Source organism: Dromiciops gliroides, chromosome 2 (genome assembly GCF_019393635.1).
Source record: "Dromiciops gliroides isolate mDroGli1 chromosome 2, mDroGli1.pri, whole genome shotgun sequence".
In the NCBI taxonomy this organism is placed as follows: Eukaryota; Metazoa; Chordata; class Mammalia; order Microbiotheria; family Microbiotheriidae; genus Dromiciops; species Dromiciops gliroides.
In genome coordinates this window covers 84,446,738-84,470,361 of record NC_057862.1, presented here as the reverse complement: position 1 = coordinate 84,470,361, position 23,624 = coordinate 84,446,738, and the positions used below count along the sequence as shown (strand labels likewise).

At 38.5% G+C, this 23,624-nt stretch overlaps 1 protein-coding gene across 4 annotated transcripts in view; it reads right to left on the bottom strand.

The window, feature by feature from the left end:
- The window catches only part of SLC16A12 (solute carrier family 16 member 12), a 105,793-nt gene that overhangs the window by 17,220 nt on the left and 64,949 nt on the right, over window positions 1-23,624 (bottom strand). For 2 of the 4 annotated variants that reach the window (XM_043980894.1, XM_043980893.1), the window contains one exon: window positions 5,625-5,880. The exons of 1 other annotated variant lie outside the window; for it this stretch is intronic. In XM_043980894.1, the coding sequence (XP_043836829.1) occupies window positions 5,625-5,734 (110 nt within the window). In that variant the 5' untranslated portion in view covers window positions 5,735-5,880. Of the gene's footprint in view, window positions 1-5,624; window positions 5,881-23,624 lie in introns of those variants that run through there. One more of the 4 variants, XM_043980897.1, reaches the window with a different exon arrangement.

The window sequence follows — 23,624 nt, the reverse complement described above, 5'->3', positions numbered from 1 at the left end:
TCCTTCCTAAAATGTGATACTCAAGACTGGATTAAATATTCTAGATATGGTCTGATAAGGAGAGAATATTGTGGGATCCTATACTCCATTTAATACAGTCAAAGATCATATCAGCTTTTTTGGGGGAAACCAAGTCAAAAACTGTTAAAAAATTTATTTTGGAAAAGATAAATGTGTAAAAGACCCTTCAAAAGTGATGTTTCTGGCCAAATTCAACATTAACGATTTCCATTAATCCCTTTTCAACTGATTTTTTTCTCTTTTTTATTCACAGATCCTTAAATATGGTCTATTATCATTTGATTCTTTTTTAAAAATATTTTTGTTTATTGTTATCAAATAATCAAATAATATTATCAAACATTATCAAATATGAACCTTTCCATACAAAAAGAATAAGAGAAATCCCAACTCATTATGCACATTTTTGGGGGGGGATGGATCAATGAGGTTTAAGTGACTTTCCCAGGGTCACACAGCTAGTAAGTGTCAAAGGTCAGATTTGAACTCAGGTCCTCCTGAATCCAGGGCCAGTGCTTTATCCAATGTGCCACCTAGATATCCCTATGCACATTTGAAAAAAATTCAGCACATTAGTTTCTAAGAGGTCCTACTTGTCTTTCTCCGTTTTCTCTTCTGCACATTTTTTTTAATGTTTTACTGACTTTCTTTCATGTGACTATAAATCTGTAATAATCTAACCTTGGTTGGGCCTCACAGGCCATGATATCAATGAGGAACCTTCATCAACTCTTATCTTAATCTTTTTACTTTACAGTGAATCATTTGGGGCAAGTTTTGCTTTTGTGTCTGACAAGCTACACACATTTTCTTGAGTATTTTTTTCATTCCCTCTCTGTCACCACACTCAAAATAATCAAACCAGTGAGTAGGAATATATATAAACACAACATATAATTCAGGAGTTTTTAACCTTTTTTTGTGTCATGGTGACCCAGTCTGGTGAAGCTTACATACTCCTAGCAATAACATTGTTAAATGAATAAAATGAATACATAAGATTTCAAAGGAAACCAATTATATTGAAATAAATATGCATTTTTTCCATCCAACTTCACAGATTCCCTTGGAATCCAGCCAAGGATTCCTTGGGGGTCCATAGACCTCAAGTTAAGAACCCCTGATATGGATGAACTTGAGAGAAAAAAATCTCTATGTATCTATGTATGTGTATGTGCCTATGTATATGTATGTCAATGATAACATTTTACCTTATCCCCTAAACATACAAAGATGCTAAGAACAAATGATTAAAATGTCACCAGTTTATTTCTTTAATGTTATACTTTGAGGAAGCATGAGAAAGGAAGGGCTATTCCTCTTTTCATTTGGCTTCATGGGGACAAAGTATCACAGAGATTTCTAAACAACAATGTTTTTGGCTTATGTTTCTAAAAACAATTTAGGATTCCAAAGCTAAAAAATTAAATATATACATACATATGTATACACATATGTTTGCATGCCTGTATGTATACATACATACATGTGTATATATTCATGTATATGCTAGGTGGTACAGTGAATAGAAAGCCAACCCTGAAGTCTGGAAGAATCATCTTCCTGAATTCAAATCTGGCCTCAGACTAGCTGTGTGACTCTGGACAAGTCACTTAACCCTATTTGCCTTAGTTTCCTCATCTATAAAATAAGTTGGAGAAGGAAATGGCAAACCACTTCAGTGTCTTTGCCAAATTGGGTAGTGAAGGGTCAGACAGGACCGAAACTACTGAACAACAACAAATGTGTGTGTGTGTGTGTGTGTGTGTGTGTGTGTGTGTACCCAGCTACCAAAATATATGGATATATAGACTTGAGTGGTTGTCCCAGATCTCATTAGTTTGATGTCTGGACCAAGAGCTGGCCTCAAAGCTTAAGGTTGAACCTAAGGTTCAAGTCCTACTTCTGACAAGTAGTGACCCTGGCCAAATCATTTTACTTCTCTGCATTCTAGGGCAGCAATTCTCTAAGACACTAAGTTGTAGGGAAGGTTCCAGTAGAGGGAATTTTCTTTTCTAGGTGTTCCCTATGCCAATGATGCCAGAGACCCATCTTTTATTACCATTTTTTAACACAAGGGATTGGACTTAGCCTCTAAGGTCTCCTTTGGTTTGAATACTCCATGTCTCTAATTCCCATATCAGCTTTCATAACTCCTTGCTGCTTCTCTGGTATTTCATAACTGGCCACTGTGGGAATGATCTTTGAAAACAACTGACATATAGTGGTATGAGTGGCTATGACTGTTATACTTTTCAGGAATTGTGGGAAACCTCAGGAAGCAACAACTCAGGGACAATTTACAAGGATCCTTCTGTGGTTAAAAAAGGACCACATTCGGTAGCATTTCTGCCTGCAATTGATTGTTTCATTGTGCCTGTCTACAACTGGGGATAACAACAGCACCCACCTCACAAGGATGGTGTGAGAAACAAAAGAGATAATTTATACAAAGCTCTTTAAAAACTTTAAGTGCTCCATAATGTAAGTTTATTATTTTTATAATTTCAACCCCAAAATTTTCATCAAATGTTGGACCAAAGAGACACTTTAAAATAACTGTTTCTTTTCAAATATCAGCCACCTCCAAAGGGGTGAGTTTATAATTAAACTGCAATAAAGTTAGTCAATAAATATTAAGTTCCTACTCTGTGCCAAACACTGTGCTAAGGATACAAAAAGAGGGGAAAAAAGGATCATCCCTGCCTTCAAGGAGCTTACAGTCTAATGGGAGAAGGGGAGGAAATAAACTAACACATATGTACAGATAAGCTATATCCAAGATTAATAGAGAAAAAAGGAAGGAAGGCACTAGTATTAAGAGGGATTGGGAAAGGCTTCTTGTAGAAGGTGAGATTTTAGCTGGGACTTAAAGGAAGCTATAGAAGCCATTGGGCAGACATGAGGAGGAAGAACAATCCAGGCATGGGGGACAGCCAGGAAAAATACATGGAGCCCAGAAATGGAATATCTTGTTCATGGAATGGAAAGAAAGCCAGTGTCATTGGGTTGAAACATATACAAAGTCAGTACTATCAACAAACTCCTTTTATAGATAATTGATTTTTTTCAAATTCATTTTGTAGGAACCAAGGAAGGAAATAAAAACTATCTATATGCCAAGAACTGTGATGTCATGCAGCAAACATTTATTAAGCATTTACTCTGTGCCAGACTACTAGCCCCCCACTAAGTTTTTTCTTCTCCACCCTAAAAGTCCCCAGATCATTTGATAGATCTTTGTAATATATAATTGAGATCCCTTAATATCATGCTCACCCTCCTTCTGAATGTCCTACCATTTGTGTCTCTTAAAATAGAATCCCTAGAATGAAACATGATAATCCAGGTGTGGTCTGAGCAGGGCAGAGTACAAAAAGAATATATGTGCATCATATGTGTGTGTTTGTGTGTATATACATAGATTTTATATGTCTACATATATACACGTATACATAGACATGTGTCTGTGTATACCTATATATGTACATACATACATACCTATATGCATACATATTTCAATGAAATCTAAGACTTTATTCACTTTTTTTTTGAAAGGCAATGGGGGTTAAGTGACTTGCCCAGGGTCACACATTAGTAAGTGTCAAGTGTCTGAGGCTAGATTTGAAATCAGGTCCTCCTGAATCCAGGGCCGGTGCTTTATCTACTGTGCCACCTAGCTGCCCCCTTTATTCGCTTTTTTGCCTTCTAAATCCACTTGCAATCCACTCCCAGATTAAGCTATGAATGAAGGTTGTCAGTAATCATAAAATTACTCCATGCATAAGATTCTGCATGCCTTTTCTTCACTATCTTGGATCTACCTCTTGTACATGTGTTTTCTGTGGGCTAGCAAAATCTCATCTAAGCATATAGACAGCAGAAGACACAGGGTTAGTGTGTTCACTCTCTGGCCCTATCCTACTCCACCCTCTTATCAGGCAATATATTCGATAACTTTTTTGGGGGGGGGGCAATGGGGGTTAAGTGACTTGCCCAGGGTCACACAGCTAGTAAGTGTCAAGTGTCCAAGGCCGGATTTGAACTCAGGAACTCCTGAATCCAGGGCCGGTGCTTTATACACTGCGCCACCTAGCTGCCCCCATATTCGATAACTTTAAAAAAAATTTTTTCTAGGGTGGGATCAGTGTTGTGAGAAAGTATGTCTACACCCAGACCTTTGTACAAACCCATCACCTTTATTCTCTCTCATACTTGAAGGGGTAAAGAGTTGGAGAACATGAACTTGACATCCTGATGTTTTTAAGGAGACTTTGCTTCAAAACCAAGTTAATGTTTTTAACCTTCTTGATGACTATTTACTACAATGTGACCTCAGACAGGTCATTTACCTTCTTTGGGTTTCAGTTTCATCATCTACAAAATGAAGGGGTCCAACTTGATAATATCCAGGGTCCCTTGAAGTTTTAAGTTCCCTTGGAAAGGGATTAGCCATGAAGTTCATGATAAAGTTGTAAAACAATCAAATGCCTGTCCTCTTCTCTGTATTAGACTTTCTTTTTGAAGATTATCTTACTTTCTCAACTAAAGATGCCATCAAATTACTATTATGGCAAACTTGTTTCATTACCAAGGATACATCCAATCAAAAGACAACAAAAACTTCTATTTGAAGTAAAGCACCAGTAGTGAAAATAGCTATGTGACATGTGTACATGTATAGGAAGCCCATTTCTTTAAATGTATATATAGTACATAATATATAAACATGCACATATAATATATTTGCATATTTTGTCTGTATATATATATATATATAATAGTCTTTTTTATTTGGGGTCTCCTTTCTCATACTTGTCTTGACTTTTGGATAGACTATCACAACACCATTCTGTTTTACAAGCAGCTTATTTTTGGAGTGGCTTGAGAGTGTGGGTTCAAAATTGCACTTTCAAGTCACTCTGAATCCCCCTTAAAGATCACTGAGAAATTTTCAAATTAAGAAATAATAAATGAATTCTAAAAAAGGAACCTTCAGAGGTCATCTTATCCATCTGTCTCTAAACAAGTTCACACATAATTTATCATGGAAAGAAAATGATTGCCTTATTATTCCTAAAAGCTATTTTTAAGGAGCTCTGAGAGACAATGTCACAAGTCACTTTTCTTTGAACTTCATCTGTAAAATGAACGGGTTGAATTTGGTGGTGTTGAATGGACCTTTTAGCACTAAACCTAAGGGCATATACTTTTTAGCAGAGAAAATAATATAAAATCATTAATAACTAAGGAGTTTATTCCCTAAAACAACAAACAAAAGCAGTTTCCTTATTTGCTCAGTTCACTGGGAGGAGGGGTATTTAAACCCTCTGTCAAAACCTTGTAAATTGCTTATGAAGAAGAATGTCTGAAGAAGCCTCAAAACCCCAGTGTTTTTGAAATACTAAAAGTTTAGGATGAGGATAGTTTAAATGCTGATAACTCAAGAACACTGCTAAGTAAATGTAAATATTTGAGAAGATAAGGTGCCTATAAGAAAATCAGTTGACTGGCTCAAAGAATCGTGCAAAACTAGAGAGGAAAAAACCAAGAGGAACACTTAACAACAAGAAAAATTAAGGAATCAAGGAATTTCCACCTACCTTGTGACTGCCCTGGTGCAGATGGTGACAAGGAAACAGCCAGCCACAATCATCCAACCCCACCCTCCATCGGGTGGGGAAATGTACAAAGTTCTCTTTGGTGCTGCCATAGTTAGGACTGATGACTTCTGTTTTTTGCCAAGTTACCCCCAAGTGATTCAGTTGTAGTTTTGAAGATGGTTTGCTTTTCCAATGAATTCCTGTTGGCATTCAAAGGTGGCATGGAATGCTACCTGGCACATTGGTCACTGGCCATCTGAAATCAAAATCAGGCCATGGCTGCATTTAATCACTGTCATAAGTTAAAGCTGAATTTTCCATTCTTGTAAAATTCCATTTCATTTTTTCATCTGCACTATAATATGCATTTAGTTATTCCACCATGGAGAGGCAGTATAGTATAGTGGAAAGAACACATGCACTCAAGACTAGAATTGGGATTCTGGTACTGGGTTTTGCAAACTATTTGAGCAACTAAGCAATAAAAACCTTGAACAATTCACTTCACTTCTACAGTTTTTAGCTTCTTTCTCTGTTATCACGCAGAGAGAGGCAAGGCAGTTGATCTGCACGGCAGAAATATAGTAGCTGTTATCACTAACCCTAATGAGGGCACTGTCCTCCTCCCAATTTGTAACTGTCTGTCAGCAGTAGATAAATGATAGGAGGGCCTGGGGATGGCTATTTAAGTTTGGTCTTTATAGTAGGGGTCACAGAGCTGCATGACTTGCTGGGGAGGGAGGAAAGACAAAACAAGGGAGACCCCATTGTATACCCTAATGGATGAATCAAAATAGGGAGAAACTGGAGGCAGAAAAATTAATTAAGAGTTATTAACCATAGTCCTGTCAAGACATAAGGCCTGAGCTAAAGTTATAGCAATTTAAGTAGGAAAAGGAGGATGGATTAGAGAGAAAGGGAGCTAAAATCTTGGCATCTGGTTGGATATGGGCAGCAAGGGAGGGAGACGTGTTAAAGATGACATCAAGGATTTGAATTTGGGGAAGATGATCCCATCTGTAGAAATAGGAATTTGGGGAGAAAGAAAATGAGAACAATTTTGAACATGTTGACTTTTAGGTGGCAGTGGGGCATCCAATGGAGAATGTCTTGCAGGTAATTGGAAATGCAGGGACGCATAATAATTGCCAAAGTCATCTGTATAAGGGTGATAATTAAGGCCCTAGAAAGAGAGTGAGATCACCAAGGGAGAAAGTATAGAGAGAAAAAAGTCCCAGGATAAAGCACTGTGAGACATCCTTATTTAAAGGATGGATTCCCCATCCTGATCTTGTCCTCTGAGATTTAAAATTGGATATTAGATCATAAATCTCCCCTCTTTAACCTTTCCTTTTGAAACAGGATCACTATTCCCTGTGTGGGCAGGGCAATGTACAACGGCTAGGGAAGAAGGCAGTTTCAGGGCATCTAAGAGGTCCTTGATAAGGTCCCCATTGGCAATAGCCTTGCCCGAGGATGTTAGGAAGCCTCGTTGACGCCAAATCATACCAATAAAGTGGCATATGCCAAAGCCATATTTCGAGTCAGTAAAAATAGTGGCACTCTTACCTTTGGCTATATTACAGGCCTGTGTAAGAGCCACAAGTTCAGCAGCCTGTGCACTAAAATGGGAAGGCAGAGAAGCTGCCCAGAGGGTGTCATAATCAGAAACTACAGCAGCTCCAGTAAAACAGGTTCCCTCTCTCATAAATGAGGAACCATCTGTATAGAGGACAAGATCAGGATTTGTTGGATGATGAGGCAGCAAAGAAAATTTAGAAATCAGACAGGTCAGAGGTGATAACAGCGTCATGGAAGTCAAGAGGAGGGACTATTGAGAAAGACTATATTTTTGAAGTGTTAAAAGCAGCAGAAATGGCAAGGAGGAAAAAGACTGAAGAAAAGGCCATTAGATTTAGCAATTGAACCAATTATTGTAGCAGGAGGACAAGGAAGCAGAGCATTAGAGGACAATACATCAATGAACTGGCTAATTGTAGAGTTATGAAGGAAAGAAAAGGAGGCCAAAGCACAGGCAATGAGAAGGGTGAAATGGAGGAAATGGAGATCACAGTTTAAATGAAGATACGGGAGAGGAAGAGATGGAAAGGGAGCAGATTGTAGTCAGAAATGGGAATATCAGTGCTCAAGATCATGGAAGTGGAACAGTTATGAGTAACAGTAAGATCTAAGGTATAATGAACCTTGCAAGTAGCTCAGATAGAGCAGACACAGAGGTTGTCATGGAAGTTGAGGTGGTTGAAGAATTGGGAGTACATTGGGGTTTGAGGGAACCTCAGTTCAAACATCCCAATAGGAAGTATTGCCCTTTCATTTGTGAGCAACTTAATTTGGGAAAGGGGCAAATCTCCATCTGGTCCTCCTACCAATCTGTGTCACTCCTCACATTGTAACGGGAAAACTGCGTCTTCACAATTCGATTGTATCCGTTTTTCATACATAAGGGTTATTTTTCTGCCTCTTTCAGCAACCAAAGAAATGAAAGGTATAATGCCTTACATCCTTCACGAGTTAATTTCATCCTTTTTTCTTACACACATTTTTTTTTCTGCCATTTTCAGTAAACCAACAAGGACAAAGGCAGGGAATGAAGTGAAGAGGAACATTGTGAGCCATATACTGAGCTCCTTGAGAAGGGAGGGAAAATGGAGGGAATATGAAGAAACACCTCCATCTTCTTGGTAAAGAAATGGGAGGCAACAAATGGCAAACATCATGTATATTGTCAGATGTGATCAATGTATCAATCTATTTGGATAAGCTATTTTTCTTTGTGAGAGGAAGTGTTCACTTGGGGAACAGGAACATGGAGGGAGAGAGAGGGGGGAGAAAAAGAGAAAGAGAAAGAGACAGATGTAGAGACAGACAGAGAAAGAGAGAGAGAATGGACAGGATACTGGAAGATTATTGCCTCAAGAATCTGGACCATGACATAAATGAATGGTGTAAACTGCAAATCAGGAAAAGTAATAGTGATAGCAGCAAAGTGGCGATGGGAAGAATAAGGATTAAGTTGGCTCTCTTTCTTTCTGCAATGGGTCCAAGGACACAGTGAGTGAGCAGTGGGGTATGGGAAATGGTGACAAGGGATGAGGTATTTTCACAAATAAGTCAAATTTTTGTTAGTTGGAAAAGATGAAAAAAAATCTGAGAAGATAAGATCTAGAAGGAAAGAGGATTAAAAAACCAAACAACTACTAGAGCTGGAGGTTCAGAGGGTCGACTAGAAAGAGTGCAAAGGGCAGAGGAGCGCAGTGACTAGATAAATGTAGGGTCCTCCTCCCCACCTTTTCAGTCTTTTTGACATTTTGTGACCCCCATATACTCTTTGTTCCATTCACATTGGTCCCCTTGCTGTAGCTTGAGTAAGATACTCCATCTGTTGGCTCTGGACATTCTCACTGGCTGTCCTCCATACATAAAAAGATCTTCCATCTCCTTTTGAATTCCTGGGTTCCGTGGCTTCCCTCAAGTTTCAGCTAAACTACCACCATGTACAGGAAGCCTTTACCAACCCTTCTTAATTCTAGTGACTTCTCTCTGTTGATTATATCCAATTTATCCTGAATATAGTTTGTACATAGATGTTTACATGTTGTCTCTCCCATTGGACTGTAAGCTCCTTGAGAGCAGGGATTGGTTTTTTACCTGTCTTTGTATTCCCAGCACTTAGTACAGTGCGTGGCACATAGTAGGCACTTAAAATGTTTACTGACTGATTGCCAACTCTGAACAATGTTCTGTCATGTCTTCCCAAAAGTTCACCACATAAGATCCATCCAACATACCAAAGGCATTCCTTAATTCTTCACGACATCATGAGGAAGCACTCTGGCTGTCTACCACTCTGTGTCACTATTGTCTCATTTTCAGCCTATCCTTTTTCTGTCTTACAATTCCTCAATAATATGTTATATACACCCGTTTTTCTTTGAATTTCCTCATTGATTAAATGTTGTAATATTTTCATTCCCACAATGTATATTTCCAATGCCCTTTATGCAAAGCTCATCTTTAGTTATTTAGAGGCAGTAGAGATCCAAGTTTCACTGTCATATAGCAATACCAATAAGATTTTTGTACTAAACTTATGGGAAGATTGGGATCAGCAAAAGTGCTTTGCAGTTTTCCCAAAGCAATCCAACCTATTCTCCTTTTTCTTTTACAACTCTATGCCTAACTCACTATCCTTCTTAATCTCTTCCTGAGATATTTATACCATAGATCCATATTGAAAAGGGAAGATCCATATTGAAAGGGAAGAGAAACATTCTTCATCCACTTAGTCTCTCCTGTGTACATAGACCAAATTCATTCAAATGCTTAGACGTCTCTTCCAGGAAATTCTGGAATGTCTTAGGGCTTGATGAAATCAACACAATATCATCCACAAATGAGCGTCTGAAAAACCTCACTATTGCAGGAAATCCTTCCTTGACTTGGTCTCCGTGCTGACTCTCCTCTATCTCCTTGACTTTAGCAAATACTTTTGACAAGATCGTACATGTATCTCCCTGCATCTCACCTAATATTTAGTGTCAGAAGGCTTCTGGATAGGTTTATTTACATTGTCACATCTTTCTAGAAAACCTGAGTAATCTTAATAAATGAATGAGAGACTATGTTTTGTTGTTGTTGTTATTGTTTTTAGTGAGGCAATTGGGGTCAAGTGACTTGCCCAGGGTCACACAGCTAGGACGTGTTAAGTGTCTCAGGGCCAGTGCTCCATCCACTGCACCACCTAGCTGCCCCTGAGACTGTGTTTTTAAAAAGCCTTTAAGGTGGCATTTTATTTTACCCAATGACATAATATTTTCATAATCAACAACCAACACAGTGTGGTCCTATAGTATTCTCTAAATTTTTCAGTCAATTGTGAGATGATAAAGATGTGATTTGTTGTTGAATATCATTTTTTGAGAACCTTCTTATTCCCTACTAAATCTCCTCTTTAATGGTGCCCTCAATCAATGTCTAGCTGACCTTCAAAGTTTGTATAGCTGGCAGATTAGACATATTGTTGTTTTTCAGTTGTTTCAGTCACATCTGACTCTAACTGAACCCATTTGGGGGTTTTCTAGGCAAAGATACTGAAATGTTTTATAATTTCCTTCTCTATCATCTTACAGATGATGAAACTGAGGCAAATAGAGTTAAGTGACTTGCCCAGGGTCACACAGCTAGTGTCAGAGGTCATATTTGAACTTGTGAAGATGAGTCTTCTTGATTCCAAGATCAGCGCTGTACCTACTGTGCCAACTAGCTACCCCCAATTAGACATACAGGTTAATGGTTACTAGTGACCCTTGGCTACTTTTTTGTATTAATAAGGTGCAAGATTATTTCCACACTTCCAATATCTTCTCCTTCTTTAGATACCATGTGCTAAAGAGGAGGATCTCTGAAGGTTTTCAAAAGATGCATGACAGTATCCACCATGGTGAACTTTGCCTCATTCTTTTGGCTTCATTTGGTGACTCCTTAAACTCACAGCATCTAGAAAGAGAGCTCTAAAAGGTTGTGAGATAAAATACAGAAATCTGGGAGTTGGTGGTCAGGCTATAATGTGTAGCCAGCATCACAACAATACTCCAAGAAGCAAACTTTGGGAGTAACCTTTAGGACTGCAGCCTAGCCATGGATGAACAAGGAGTCATGCAGTATTGATGCTACTCTTATACATGAATTTAGCAGAACAAATACTATGTAGGAACTGATCTACAGTGGTGGGAGGGGTGAAAAGGGGAATATATGTTCATTTATTCTTGCTTTATCTTTGAAGTAAATACCCTTTTGTAAACACTAATTAATATTAGGTAGCTAAATAAAACAGATGTATTAGTTACAAGCCCCTATCAATGTGGGGAATACATTCAGTGGAAAACTGAATGAATGTCAGTAGAAGAAGAGATATCCCAAACCTCTCAAGGTATCATAGAACCATGAGGGAAAATAGCATGCCTTACTTTGGAAATAAACCAGTACATACACACACACACACACACACACACACACACACACACACACACACACACACACACCCCTTCTTTTTTAAATCAAGCCCAAGGGACTAATCCATGCAAGATGATAATTTATGTTCCTTTTATGAATGTATGGGCCTGGAGAAATAGTGTGAGGCAATGATTAGAGAGATGGCCTTTAAGAGTCAGGAAAGCCAGTGTTCAAATCTTGTCTCCTATATGTACTAGTTGCATTCCTTTGGTGAAATCACTTTAGCTTCTCAGTCACTCCAGACAAAGCTCTAAAACTACGTTACAAATGATCTGCTCATCTGATACAGTGGTGAGAATTTCTATACTGAGGAATTCCCTATAGGAAATCACAGGGACACACCCCTACATCCCCTTCCTCCTGTCTCAAAATAAAACCAAGAGTCCAGGTATATCTATCACCAAATTAAGTTCAGACTATGCAAAAGCAATAGAACTTCAAATGGATTTAGAAAGGGATACAAAAACGGATTTTTTGTTTTTTCTTGGTTAATTATTAAGTCATTTGGCTATATCATGTTAAATACTAAAAAACTTATGTCAAGCTCTACTCCCTATTTTGTATTTTTATTTAGTTATTTGTCTTTCTTGATAATTATTAAGGATTTTTTTTTAAAAACCTATGCATTAATATTAATTGCTCATAGGCAGGCTGAACCAATATAATAAAAACAATAATTCTACCTAAATTAATTTATTTATTCAGTGTCATACCAATCAAATTCCCAAAAATTATTTTATAGAGCTAGAAAAAATAATAAGAAAATTCATCTAGAAGAACAAAAGGTCAAGCATATCAATGGAATTTAGTGGAAAAATCTAAAGGGTAGCTTACCCATACCAGATGTCAAATTGTATCACAAAGTGGTAATTATCAAAAACAGTCTGGTACCAGTTAAGAAATAGAGAAGAATAAATTAGGTATACAATATACAGTAGAAGATGACCATAGTAATCACTGTTTGGAAAACTGGAAAGCAGTTAACAGAAATTAGGTGTGAAATAACATCTCACATCATATACCAAGATAAGGTCAAAATGGGTACATGTTTTAGACATAAAAGGTGATGCCATGAACAAATTACGGGAGCACAAAATAGTTTATGTCAAATCTATGGATAAGGGAAGAATTTATGACCAAACATGAGACAGAGGGTATTACATGATGTGAAATGGATAATTTTTATTACATTAAATTAGGTTTGTGCACAAACAAAACCAATGCAGGCAAGATTACAAGGAATGCCAAAAACTGGGGAAAATTTTATAGCAAGTTTCTCTGATAAAGGCCTCATTTCTCAAATATATAGAGAACTGAGTCAAATTTATAAGAATACAAGTCATTCCCCAATTCATAAATGGTCAAGAAATATGAAAAATTCAGATGAAGAAATTAAAGCTATCTTTAGTTATATGAAAAAATGCTCTAAGTCACTATTGATTAGAGAAATATTCATTAAAACAACTCTGATGTACCACTTCACACCTATCAGATTGGCTAAAATGACAGAAAAAGGAAATGATAAATGTTGGCGAAGATGTGGGAAAATTGGTACACTAATGCTTTGTTGGTGGAGGTGTGAATTGATCCAACCATTCTGGAAAGCAATTTGGGACTGTGGCCAACAGGTTATAAAATTGTTCATGCCTTTTGAACCAGCAATAACATTACTAAGTTTGTAGAATTTTTTTAAAGTGAAAATTATCTATGTGTTCAAAAATATTTATAGCAACTCCTTTTTGTGGTGTCAAAGAACTGGAAATTAGGGGATACCCATGAATTGGGGAATGGCTGAACAAATTGTGGTATATGTCTGTGATGGAATATTATTATGCTATAAGAAATAATGTACAGGATGCTTTCAGAAAAACCTGGAAAGACTTATTTGAACTGATGCAAAATCAAGTGAGAAGAACCAGGAGAACATTGTATACAGAAACAGCAATATTATAAGATGATAAACTGTGAATCACTTAGCTATTCTCAGCAATACAATGATCTAAGACAGTTTCAAAGGACGTATGATGAAAAATGCTATCCACCTCCAGAGAAAGAACTAATAGAGTCTTAATGCAGATTGAAACAAATGTTTTTCACTTCATTGTTCTTGGGATTTTTCCTTTTGTTCTGTTTCTTCTTTCACAATAGACTAATTGCATGACTGAACATGTATAAGCTATGTAAAATCATTTGAATTCTCAATGAGAGAGGAGAGATGGGAGTGAGAAAGAAAACTTAGAACTCATTTTAAAAAACTAATGTTAAAACTTTTTTACATGTAATTGGGGAAAATATTTTTTAAAAAACCCTTTGTATTATTTAGCCAATTTTGACCACATAAGAAATATCCTGGCTAATTTAAGACAAATAGAACTTAATAAGATAAAATAGAAATCTTAAGCCAGTACCTGTAACACATATAACTCATCACACACAAAAAAGCCTTGGGTGCCATGGAGAGGAGAATATTCTGGCATTGCAAATAAAGATATTAATCTTGTTAACAAAACCTGGCAAGTACTGTAAAAACTGTTCCTTCCCCCTTTGAAGAAAGAAGTAAAGTATCATTTCAACATTCTCTACAATCAACAAGCTACTTAGTCAATTTGTCACTTTTTAAACTAGATACTTGATGCCTGGGTTTTTACATGAGGAAGACTTCTATGCTTCAAGGGCCGACACAATGAAAAACCAACCTTATAGCAGACTATCAATTAATGCTCATGAGTATGGATGGTAATGGCAAAACACAGAGGACCTCTGCCCTCATTTTAGACCATGGAGTTTAAAATTGTCCAAACTATATTAAAAGAAACTGACCGGCCCTGGATTCAGGAGTTCCTGAGTTCAAATCCAGTCTCAGATACTTGACACTTACTAGCTGTGTGACCCTGGGCAAGTCACTTAACCCCATTGCCCCACAAAAAAATTAAAAAATAAAAATAAAAGAAAAGAAACTGAGGCAGAGTTTTAAACCAGTGATACTTCATTGAAGGGTCCGTGGTTACTTATAATGAAGTAAAACTCAGATCTCCCTCACAATCTGAGATGCTTCTTTCCTCCAGGGCTTTATTTTTTATAAGGTTTGAAAAGTGAACACTCTAGAGGGGCTATACAAAATAAGAAGCCAGTTAGATGATAGACCTTGCTTCTAGTGACACTCTTTATTCTTCTGAAAGAGATGGCAAACCTTGGAAGTGAAATGGGAGGCTGAGAACTCATGTTTCGTTCCATCTTAGCTGAACATCTCCAGACTAGTTCTTGAGCATGAAATGATGCTTCATTTGAGCCTCTCCAATGCACACATGAGTGTGATCTTTCCCTCTAGCTCCGTGATGATGGCCAGAAGTTCTGCATATTTACTTTGGGGCTATAACCTGGAGAGGAAGGTACATAGTCATTGATCTGCAGCTGCTACTGGCTGCAGAAGGAGAATGGACACCCCCAGATGGGTTCAAGGAAGAGCATGAGGGTGTTCAATTTGGACTTGTAAGACAAGCCCAGAGATTCATGTGGTTCCAGGAACTTCTGTGGCTGTGAAACTCCTCCCGGAGTGAGAATATCCTTCAGGCGGCAGAGCTCCTCCTCCATGTCTCATCTCCTTAGCATCTTGCTCCTTCTGTTGAGCCAAAATCTCCTTTCTTTCTATAATTTTTGCCCACTAGTACTAGTTCTGTCCTCTGGAACCAGATAGAATAATACATAATGTGCTCTGTTCCAAGAAAGGAAAGATAATCTCCAACTAGATTGATTAATGGGCTTTTTTTGCAGGGCAATGAGGGTTAAGTGACTTGCCCAGGGTCACACAACTAGTGAGTGTCAAGTATCTGAGGCCAGATTTGAGCTCAGGTCCTCCTGAATCCAGGGTCGGTGCTTTATCCACTGTACCACCTAGCTGCCCCGGCACTTAATGGGCTTTTAAACCTGTCTTTGAAAACATTTTCAACTTGATTTTGTTCTATATACTGTAGTCAGCAATAGCACTTTTAAGGTGAATATTAAAATTTTAAATCATTCTTTTCCAGAATGTCAATGAGCAATACGTTTCTGTGGCACAATGGTATGATCCGAATGTTTCCCTTCTGTTATCTTATGACCTTTTATATTACCCAGTAGATGAGTCTAGACTTTGTTTCTAGGGCCAAAAATAATGTATCGGCCAAAAAATGGAATATCAGCACGGAAATCTCACATTGGGTAAAGCATGGGGCATCACCACTGACTTAGTGATCATAAAATGGTCATCACATGGTTACCTGCTCATGTTGGACAAAAGAAAGCGGTCCAGAGGTACAAAAATTAGTTGGAGGATTTTCCATATAATTGAGTCACCTCCACCACTTTGGGCTTGGTCACCATAACAAGAGAAAAACAAGGGTGGAGAGTGTCTAGTGAGCTTCCTATGACTAAGTAAGTGAATTTATAATCTGCATTTCACAGCTCTGGAACCTAAGATGCAGAATTTATAATCACTGCTCCTGTGAAATCATACCAAACTGCTTAATACTGATTGGGATAAAAAGTAGGGGGTCCAAATGAAGCATTTCTCTCACAGTTAAGTTTCTGGCTTTGCTACAAAGCACTTGCTTCTTGAGAGGAGATTTCTAGGTGAAAGCATCTTGATGGGCCATCAGTAAGTCATTTCCAATCATGATAAAACAACAGTAAAGGACCCGGAGTGACTGTGAGTCAGGGTTTAAAAAAAACAACTTTCTTTTGCTTTGCTTTTGTTGAAACATGGGGGGAAAGCAGTGTTATCAAAACCTGAAATTTTATCCATGTGAGAAACTCCCTGTCTCTTTTATAAAAGAAGATCTTAAAGTATTTTTGGGTCACTCAGAGTTTAAGGGACTTGCCCACGGTCACAGTCATCAATTGTGAGAGGCAGGACTCCAACCCAGGTCTTCTTGACTCCAAGGACAATCTCTACTGCCCTATAGTCTTCCTCTGGAGAAGAAGTTGTTAATATTTTAGAGAAAGGCCCCACATGTAGACAGGGTGGTCATTGGGAGAAAACATAGAAATCTCTAGTCTCCTCTACCCTTCCCACCCCTACTCCAAGGGAGACTTTAGTTCCTGACTGGAAGAGAAGCAGGACTTTGGGTCCAGAGGTCACTCTGCTTTCCTCAGAGAGAGGGAATGCCAGGTCAGAATTATATCTATCTGCTCCCTTAAGTGGTTTTAATCTAGGATTCATTGTCAGGTTGCAGCTAACTTGGGATCATTTTGTCATTTTCAGAGAAAAACAGAACTTCAACCTCTATATCCAAGGCTTAACACGTTTGTCACCTAATACTAATTCAATCCCAGTAGTGAAAACATATAGCAAATAGAAAAGAACCATTTATCCAATTCACAGCAACACAAATCAGAGGCGGTATACATAAGAGAATATATACTAGACAATGCAAAGTAAAGGAGCTCTCCCACTGGGAGCTAATTTACTGGATTCAACCAAGAGAGAGTTCTTGACCTCATCCAAGGGAAAATTTCCTGCATTCTCTAAAAGTAGCAAGCTGGGGACAGGGACATGATAGAGAATGCCAGCTCCTCCCATGTCTTCCCAGAGTCTTTTCCTTCAACTACCTGAAGTGGGGTTGGCCTCTTCCATTTTCCCTCTCCAAGCTGGAAGCCAGAAGTGCCTGAAGAGACTTGAAGCTTGAAGAGGCCCCTGGAGGACATAAGAAGGCTGGGGCTTTCCTGTTCTTGCCATCTTTGCCTTCACCCTTGATTCAGGGTAGGGCATTTTCCTTTACCAATAGGAAGAGAGTCCTATATCAATGGACTTTCATTTCAAACAGAGGTTACAACTTTTTTTGTGCTATGGATCCCTTTAACAGTTTGTTGAAAACTATGGTCTGTTTCTCAGAATGATGTTTTGTTTGTTTGTTTGTCTGTTTTTTTTGGTTTTTTTTTTAGTGAGGCAATTGGGGTTAAGTGACTTGCCCAGGGTCACACAGCTAGTAAGTGTGTGTTAAGTGTCTGAGGCCAGATTTGAACTCAGGAACTCCTGACTCCAGGGCCAGTGCTCTATCCACTGCGCCACCTAGCTGCCCCCTCAGAATGATGTTTTTTAATGAAAACAATAAAATATATGGGATTAAGGGGGGCAGCTAGGTGGGACAGTGGATAAAGCACTGGCCCTGGATTCAAGAGGACCTGAGTTCAAACAAATTTGGCCTCGGACATTTGACACTTACTAGCTGTGTGACTCAACCTTCATTGCCCCGCCAAATATATATATATATATATATGGGATTACAATGGAAACCAATTTCATTGAAGCACTGTTATCATCTTTAAAAAAAAACACACACACAAAAACAAAAACAAGTTCATAATTCCAGCTTAAGAACTGGGGCTATAGGGGCAGCTAGGTGGCACAGTGGATAGAGCACTGGCCCTGGAGTCAGGAGGACCTGAGTTCAAATCCGGCTTTAGACACTTGACACTTACTAGCTGTGTGACCTTGGGCAAGTCACTTAACCCTCATTGCCCAACCAAAAAAAAAAAAAAAAGAACTGGGGCTATAAAGTCATTCTACAACCTGATCAGCACTTTTCTTGTTCCATGAAGATAAAGGAGACGCAGTGTGTGTGTGTGTGTGTGTGTGTGTGTGTGTGTGTGTGTGTGTGTGTGTGTGTGTGTGTGTACACTGTCTCTCTTTTATCTCTATTTTGGATTCTGGTCTGGCTTTATTAGAAGTAAGGAACTTAAGAACTGGGTTAGGCTGCAATATCAGAAGAAGCAGGCTGGAGAAGGATTAAATGGGGCTAACTCCAAGAGGGGCAGGAGGATTTTTCCGTGGTGAGGGAGAGTAGGAGAGTAATAGGGAAAAATGGGAGAGAAGGCAGGATCAGGTCTGGACTCAAATGGCAGGGGTGTAAGACAGAAAGCCAGCAAGAGAGGGCTCAGAAAAGGAGCTTCCTGGGAAGTGCTAGCAGTCATTAGGGCCAATTTCAGTTGCTCGTAGGTGATAAACCACTATATTCTAGGAGCCCAAGATGAGAAAAGAAGGCATGAACCCTCCTTCAGAAGTATGGTGAGGGCACAGTGGCCAGCACTAGCATACTGGCATATGCACAAATGGGTGGACACATGTATATAATATGTGCACATATATGTATATACGTGCACATATGCACTGTGTATATGTGTGTGCATGCATGAACACATTTATATACAAGTATAATATATACACACACATATACATATATACACACACACATGTACAACATACCCATTAGATTATAAGCTCTTTAAAGGAAGGGATGGGCTTTTTCCTCTTTCTGTATCCCCAGAGTTTAGCACAGTGCTTGGTACATAGTAGAAGTTATTAAATATTGATTGATTGATTGTTCATTTTGTTTTCAATTCCTTCAAAAGGAACGAGGGGAAAAATCTAATCAAACCATTACTTAATCTATTGACCTTAAAAAAACCTGGAGTAACCAGTTAATCCCATCAAAATTACAGGATGAAGTACATCTCAACAAAGATACAGATTATGTATTTTTAAAGTATTGGCCCAAATTTTGGAAAACTTTTCATTGTGTAAAATGAAACTTTTCTGGAGAGGGAGAATAGGTGGAGAGTTTGTCAAGATTTAAGATTTCATTTCTGTAAGGAATTTTCACTGTATATAAAAATCCCTCTGTAAGTGAAAATAACATCCTTCAATAATTTATAGTTTTAGAGAGCTGCCTTGATGTATAAAGAGATGGCCCGTGGTCACATAGCCAGTAACTGTGAGAGGCAGGACTTAGGCCTGTGGCTTGCAGACTCCCCAGTAAGCCCTCTATCCAATTTTCCACGTTGCTTTATCTCCATATATTATATCAGATCATAGAAAAAATAACCTAAATTTTTTAGTTCAGAACGCAAAATGCACTCATGCAAAAGATAGGAATAAGTAGATAAAAACAAAACACACTGCTAAATATGATGTGCACTTATATAATTTTAGGACTACTCTTTTTAGGCAAATGTAAATAAGAAAAATCCTGGAAGTTTTCTCAAGACAAATTAATGATAAAAGATTAAATCTGACCAGTCAGAATATACGCAATCATATAATGTGGATCACATTTAGATGATAAACCCCTGCCCCAAAGAAAACATTTTCTTTTTTCCAGAACGAATCAAACATTGTTATTCTTTATTTAGCCTCTGTTCTGCACTGATGATTTCCTGTCTTTTGTTTTAGTTTAGTGTGGAATTCCCATGTTTCATAAGCTAATATTTAGAAAAGAAATAGCATGTGAGGTTCTCTAAGCAAAGAACACAATTTTACAAATCCCTAAACAAATATAAGATGTAAGCAACAATCACAATCATAGTTATTGTGGTAAGAGAGTTAAGGCACTTAGTTCTCCTATGGGTCAGAGAGCAGATTTATGAAGGAAGCCTTCCTTTAAAAGGTTTCCAGAGTCACTTAACCCTCATTCCCCCCCCCCCCCCACCCCCCCCCCCCCCCCCCCCGGCAAAAAGGTTTCCAGAGATTAAAAATATATGCCCTCAAGAAATACAAATCAATCCAAAAAGCATTAATTAAACTCCTGAGGTGTTCCAGGTGGTGGAGAAACAAAGTTGAAATCAGCCAGGTGCTGTTTTTGTTATTACTAGGAATAGTGCAATTATTAAGGAGGCCTTGCATTGGTGAAGCTTTGAAAACACTTTCACAAGTCTGATCTCATCTGGTCCTGTCAATCACCCTATGAAATAAATGGGAAATAAAGGCTCAAGGAGCTTAAGTGGACTTGGATGAGTTCAAACTTATCATGCAGCTTCTGCTAGGGGTCCCTTGTCCAGGAATCCTCCGGGGTTTAGAACGGCTTCCCATTACCCCTTTTAATAGAGATATAGTGAGGCTAAACTCCCAGATCAACTGTGAGAATTTAGGAACCTGAATATGTAACTAGAAAAATAGAAGAGAAACACAAGGAGGAGTGTGTGTGTGTGTGTGTGTGTGTGTGTGATATCCACAAGGGTTTGTTTCTGCCCACCCAAACAGATCATGTCATTTAAAAAGGCAATATTTATCATATTTATGTCTTAATGGGAAGAGAGCTTGGAGTGAGCTAATGCTAATTTAGTTGCCTAAATATATTGAAGTAGTTAGTTGGCTTTTCTTTATGAATAACTTGGGTCTTTTTTTTTTTTTTTGTAAAACAGACAAATAAGCCAACCAGTGTGATATCAGTGAAATCATTTTGGAATAGTATTGGTTAAACTGCTCTACTGTGTTTACAGCTATGACCAAGGCAACTTACTTGTCAGTGGATCAAGGGGTCTGGCCAACAAAAGTCTAGGAGTCTATGAATCACGCTCTGCCTATTGCCGGCCCATGTGGAGGAGACTAGGGCTCCCACACCTAGAAAGGCATGATGATGTACACTGGAAAGACCTCACTCTTTGATTTGGAGCATTCATACATATTCTGCAATTTCCACTTGATAAAGAGGTACCTGCCAACAAGTTCAACCTGTTCAAGTGAGGAGGCTGTAAGGCTGTAAGTCACGTCATCAATGCCTCTACCATATGACCCAGGAATGTTTGGCCCTAATGTAGCTTCTGTCTCTGTTGTCTATTGTTCCTGACTTTAGGTGTATTGGAGATATCCACAAATTTGTAAACATCAAAAGATCAAAGTATTAGGTTCCAGAAGTCCAGGAACTGAAATCCATGCTGAGATTTGCCAGAAGCCAGAAGGCTGAGTGACTTGACTGACCCAGCAGAGATCAGAGGAAGCCAAGAGAGAGCTATAGAGATTCATCCATAGGATATGTCATTTGGAAGTGAATTTGGTGGGGCAAATGCCATGGAGAAAGTGCTTTAAGTTTGAGACTACTCTCCCAAGGGTCCAAGGTAATATGGGAGAGAGAATGTCCCAAATGTTGGGGGTGGGTATGCTTTGTAATATTCCTCTTCTTAATATATTTTTTCAGTAAAAACCATGTTCTGAAAGATATTTCAGTCTGGTTGACTAAATTGATTCTCAACTAATAATATTAGGGAAAATACACAAGAATGGGGCTCCGGCCAATAGCATTAAAAAAAAAAAAAACTTCCTGGGGCAGCTAGATGGCGCAGTGGATAGAGCACCAGCCCTGGAGTCAGGAGTACCTGAGTTCAAATCCGACCTCAGACACTTAACACTTACTAGCTGTGTGACCCTGGGCAAATCACTTAACCCCAATTGCCTCACTAAAAAACAAAACAAAACAAAACAAAAAACCCTTCCTTCATCCCTCAGAAGTATTCCAGAACTTTAAGAGGAAACCTTGTTCTAGGATATTAAATCTAGAGTATGGACTATAACAGATAAGTAATTCATTTCCATTACTAATGACAAAATCACAGAACTTTGGAAGTGGAAAGGACCTCAGAATCCATCAAGTCTGACCCCAAAAGGGAAATATTTATGTGAAATATATGTATAGGGGCAGGTAGGTGGCACAGTGGATAAAGCACCGGCCCTGGATTCAGAAGGACCTAAGTTCAAATCCGACCTCAGACACTTGAAACTTACTAGCTGTGTGACCCTGGGCAAGTCACTTAACCCTCATTGCCCTGACAAAAAAAAAAGAAGAAGAAAGAAAGAAATATATGCACAGACACATTCAATCAGTCAGTCAAGCACTTATTAAGTACTTACCATATGTCAGGTACGGTGCTAAGCTCCATAAACCTTGGTGCCTGCTCTTTAGGAGCTCACGTTGTAATAGGGGAGACAACATGCAAATAACTATGTACGTACAATATATAGACAGAATAAATGAAAGGTAATCTCAGAGAGAAGTTACCAGCAATGAGTAGATGGAAGGGGGAGAGGGTGGGGAAGGTGGGAGCCATAAAAAGTCTCTTGAAGGAGGTGATATGGGAGCTGTCTTGAAGGAATCTAGGTGAGACAAGGCATGGTGATGGGGAGGGAGAATATTCCAGGCATGAAAAACAGCTAATAAAAAGGCAATGAAATTTGAAGATGGAGTGTCATGTTTGAGTGAGGAACAAAAAGACCAAGGTCACTGGATCATAGTATGTGGAGGAGGAGTAAAGTGTAAAATACTTCAAAGTTAAAAGGGGGCTAGGTTTTAAAAGGCTTGAAAAGCCAAATGGAATTTTGTTTTGTTTTGTTTTGTTTTATCCTGGTAGTAATAGGGAGGTATTGGAATTTATTGAGTTGGGGGTGACATGTACTTTGACCTGTACTTTGAGAAAATCACTTTAGAAGTTGAGTGAAAGCTGGATTGAAATGGGAAGAGATGAGTCAGGGACACTACCCAAAAAGCTACTGCAGTAGTTCAGGTGTAAGGTGATTAATGATGGTGGCTAAGGGAGCAGAGAGCTGTTATAAAGGTTGACTTGGAAACAAATTGAGTATTTATAGTGAGTTTTGAGGGACACTTCTGATTAGTAGCTATTATGGGAGTGGGGATGGGGGAAGGGAGATCTAGCAGATGAGAATGAGTGGTCAGAATAGGAAGAGAACCTAAAGAGATAAAGACACTAATGTGTCTTGAAAACCTAGAGGAGAAAGTATCTAAGGTCAAGAATTATTGTCAGTGTCAAAGGATAAAAGGATTAAAAAAAGACAGAGGTCAATGAGGATGAGGACTGAGAAAAGATCATTAGATGACAATTAAGAGATTATTGTTAATATTGGAGGGAGCAGTTTCAGTTGAATGATGAAGTCAGAAGCCAGAAGCCAGACTACAATGATGACAGACAATGAGATGAGACATTGATTAATTTAGGAGTTTAGCCATAAGAGAGAAGAAATATAGGATGATAACTAATGGGGATGCATGAATCAAGTGAGTGTTATATAAGGAAGAGAGGCATAGGCACATTTGTAGGGAGCAAGGAAGCAGCCAGTAGACAAGGAGAAAATGAAGATTAGTGAGAGAGTGGGGATGAAAGAAGTGGAAATCTGCTGTAGAAGACAGAATGAAAATATATCTCTTG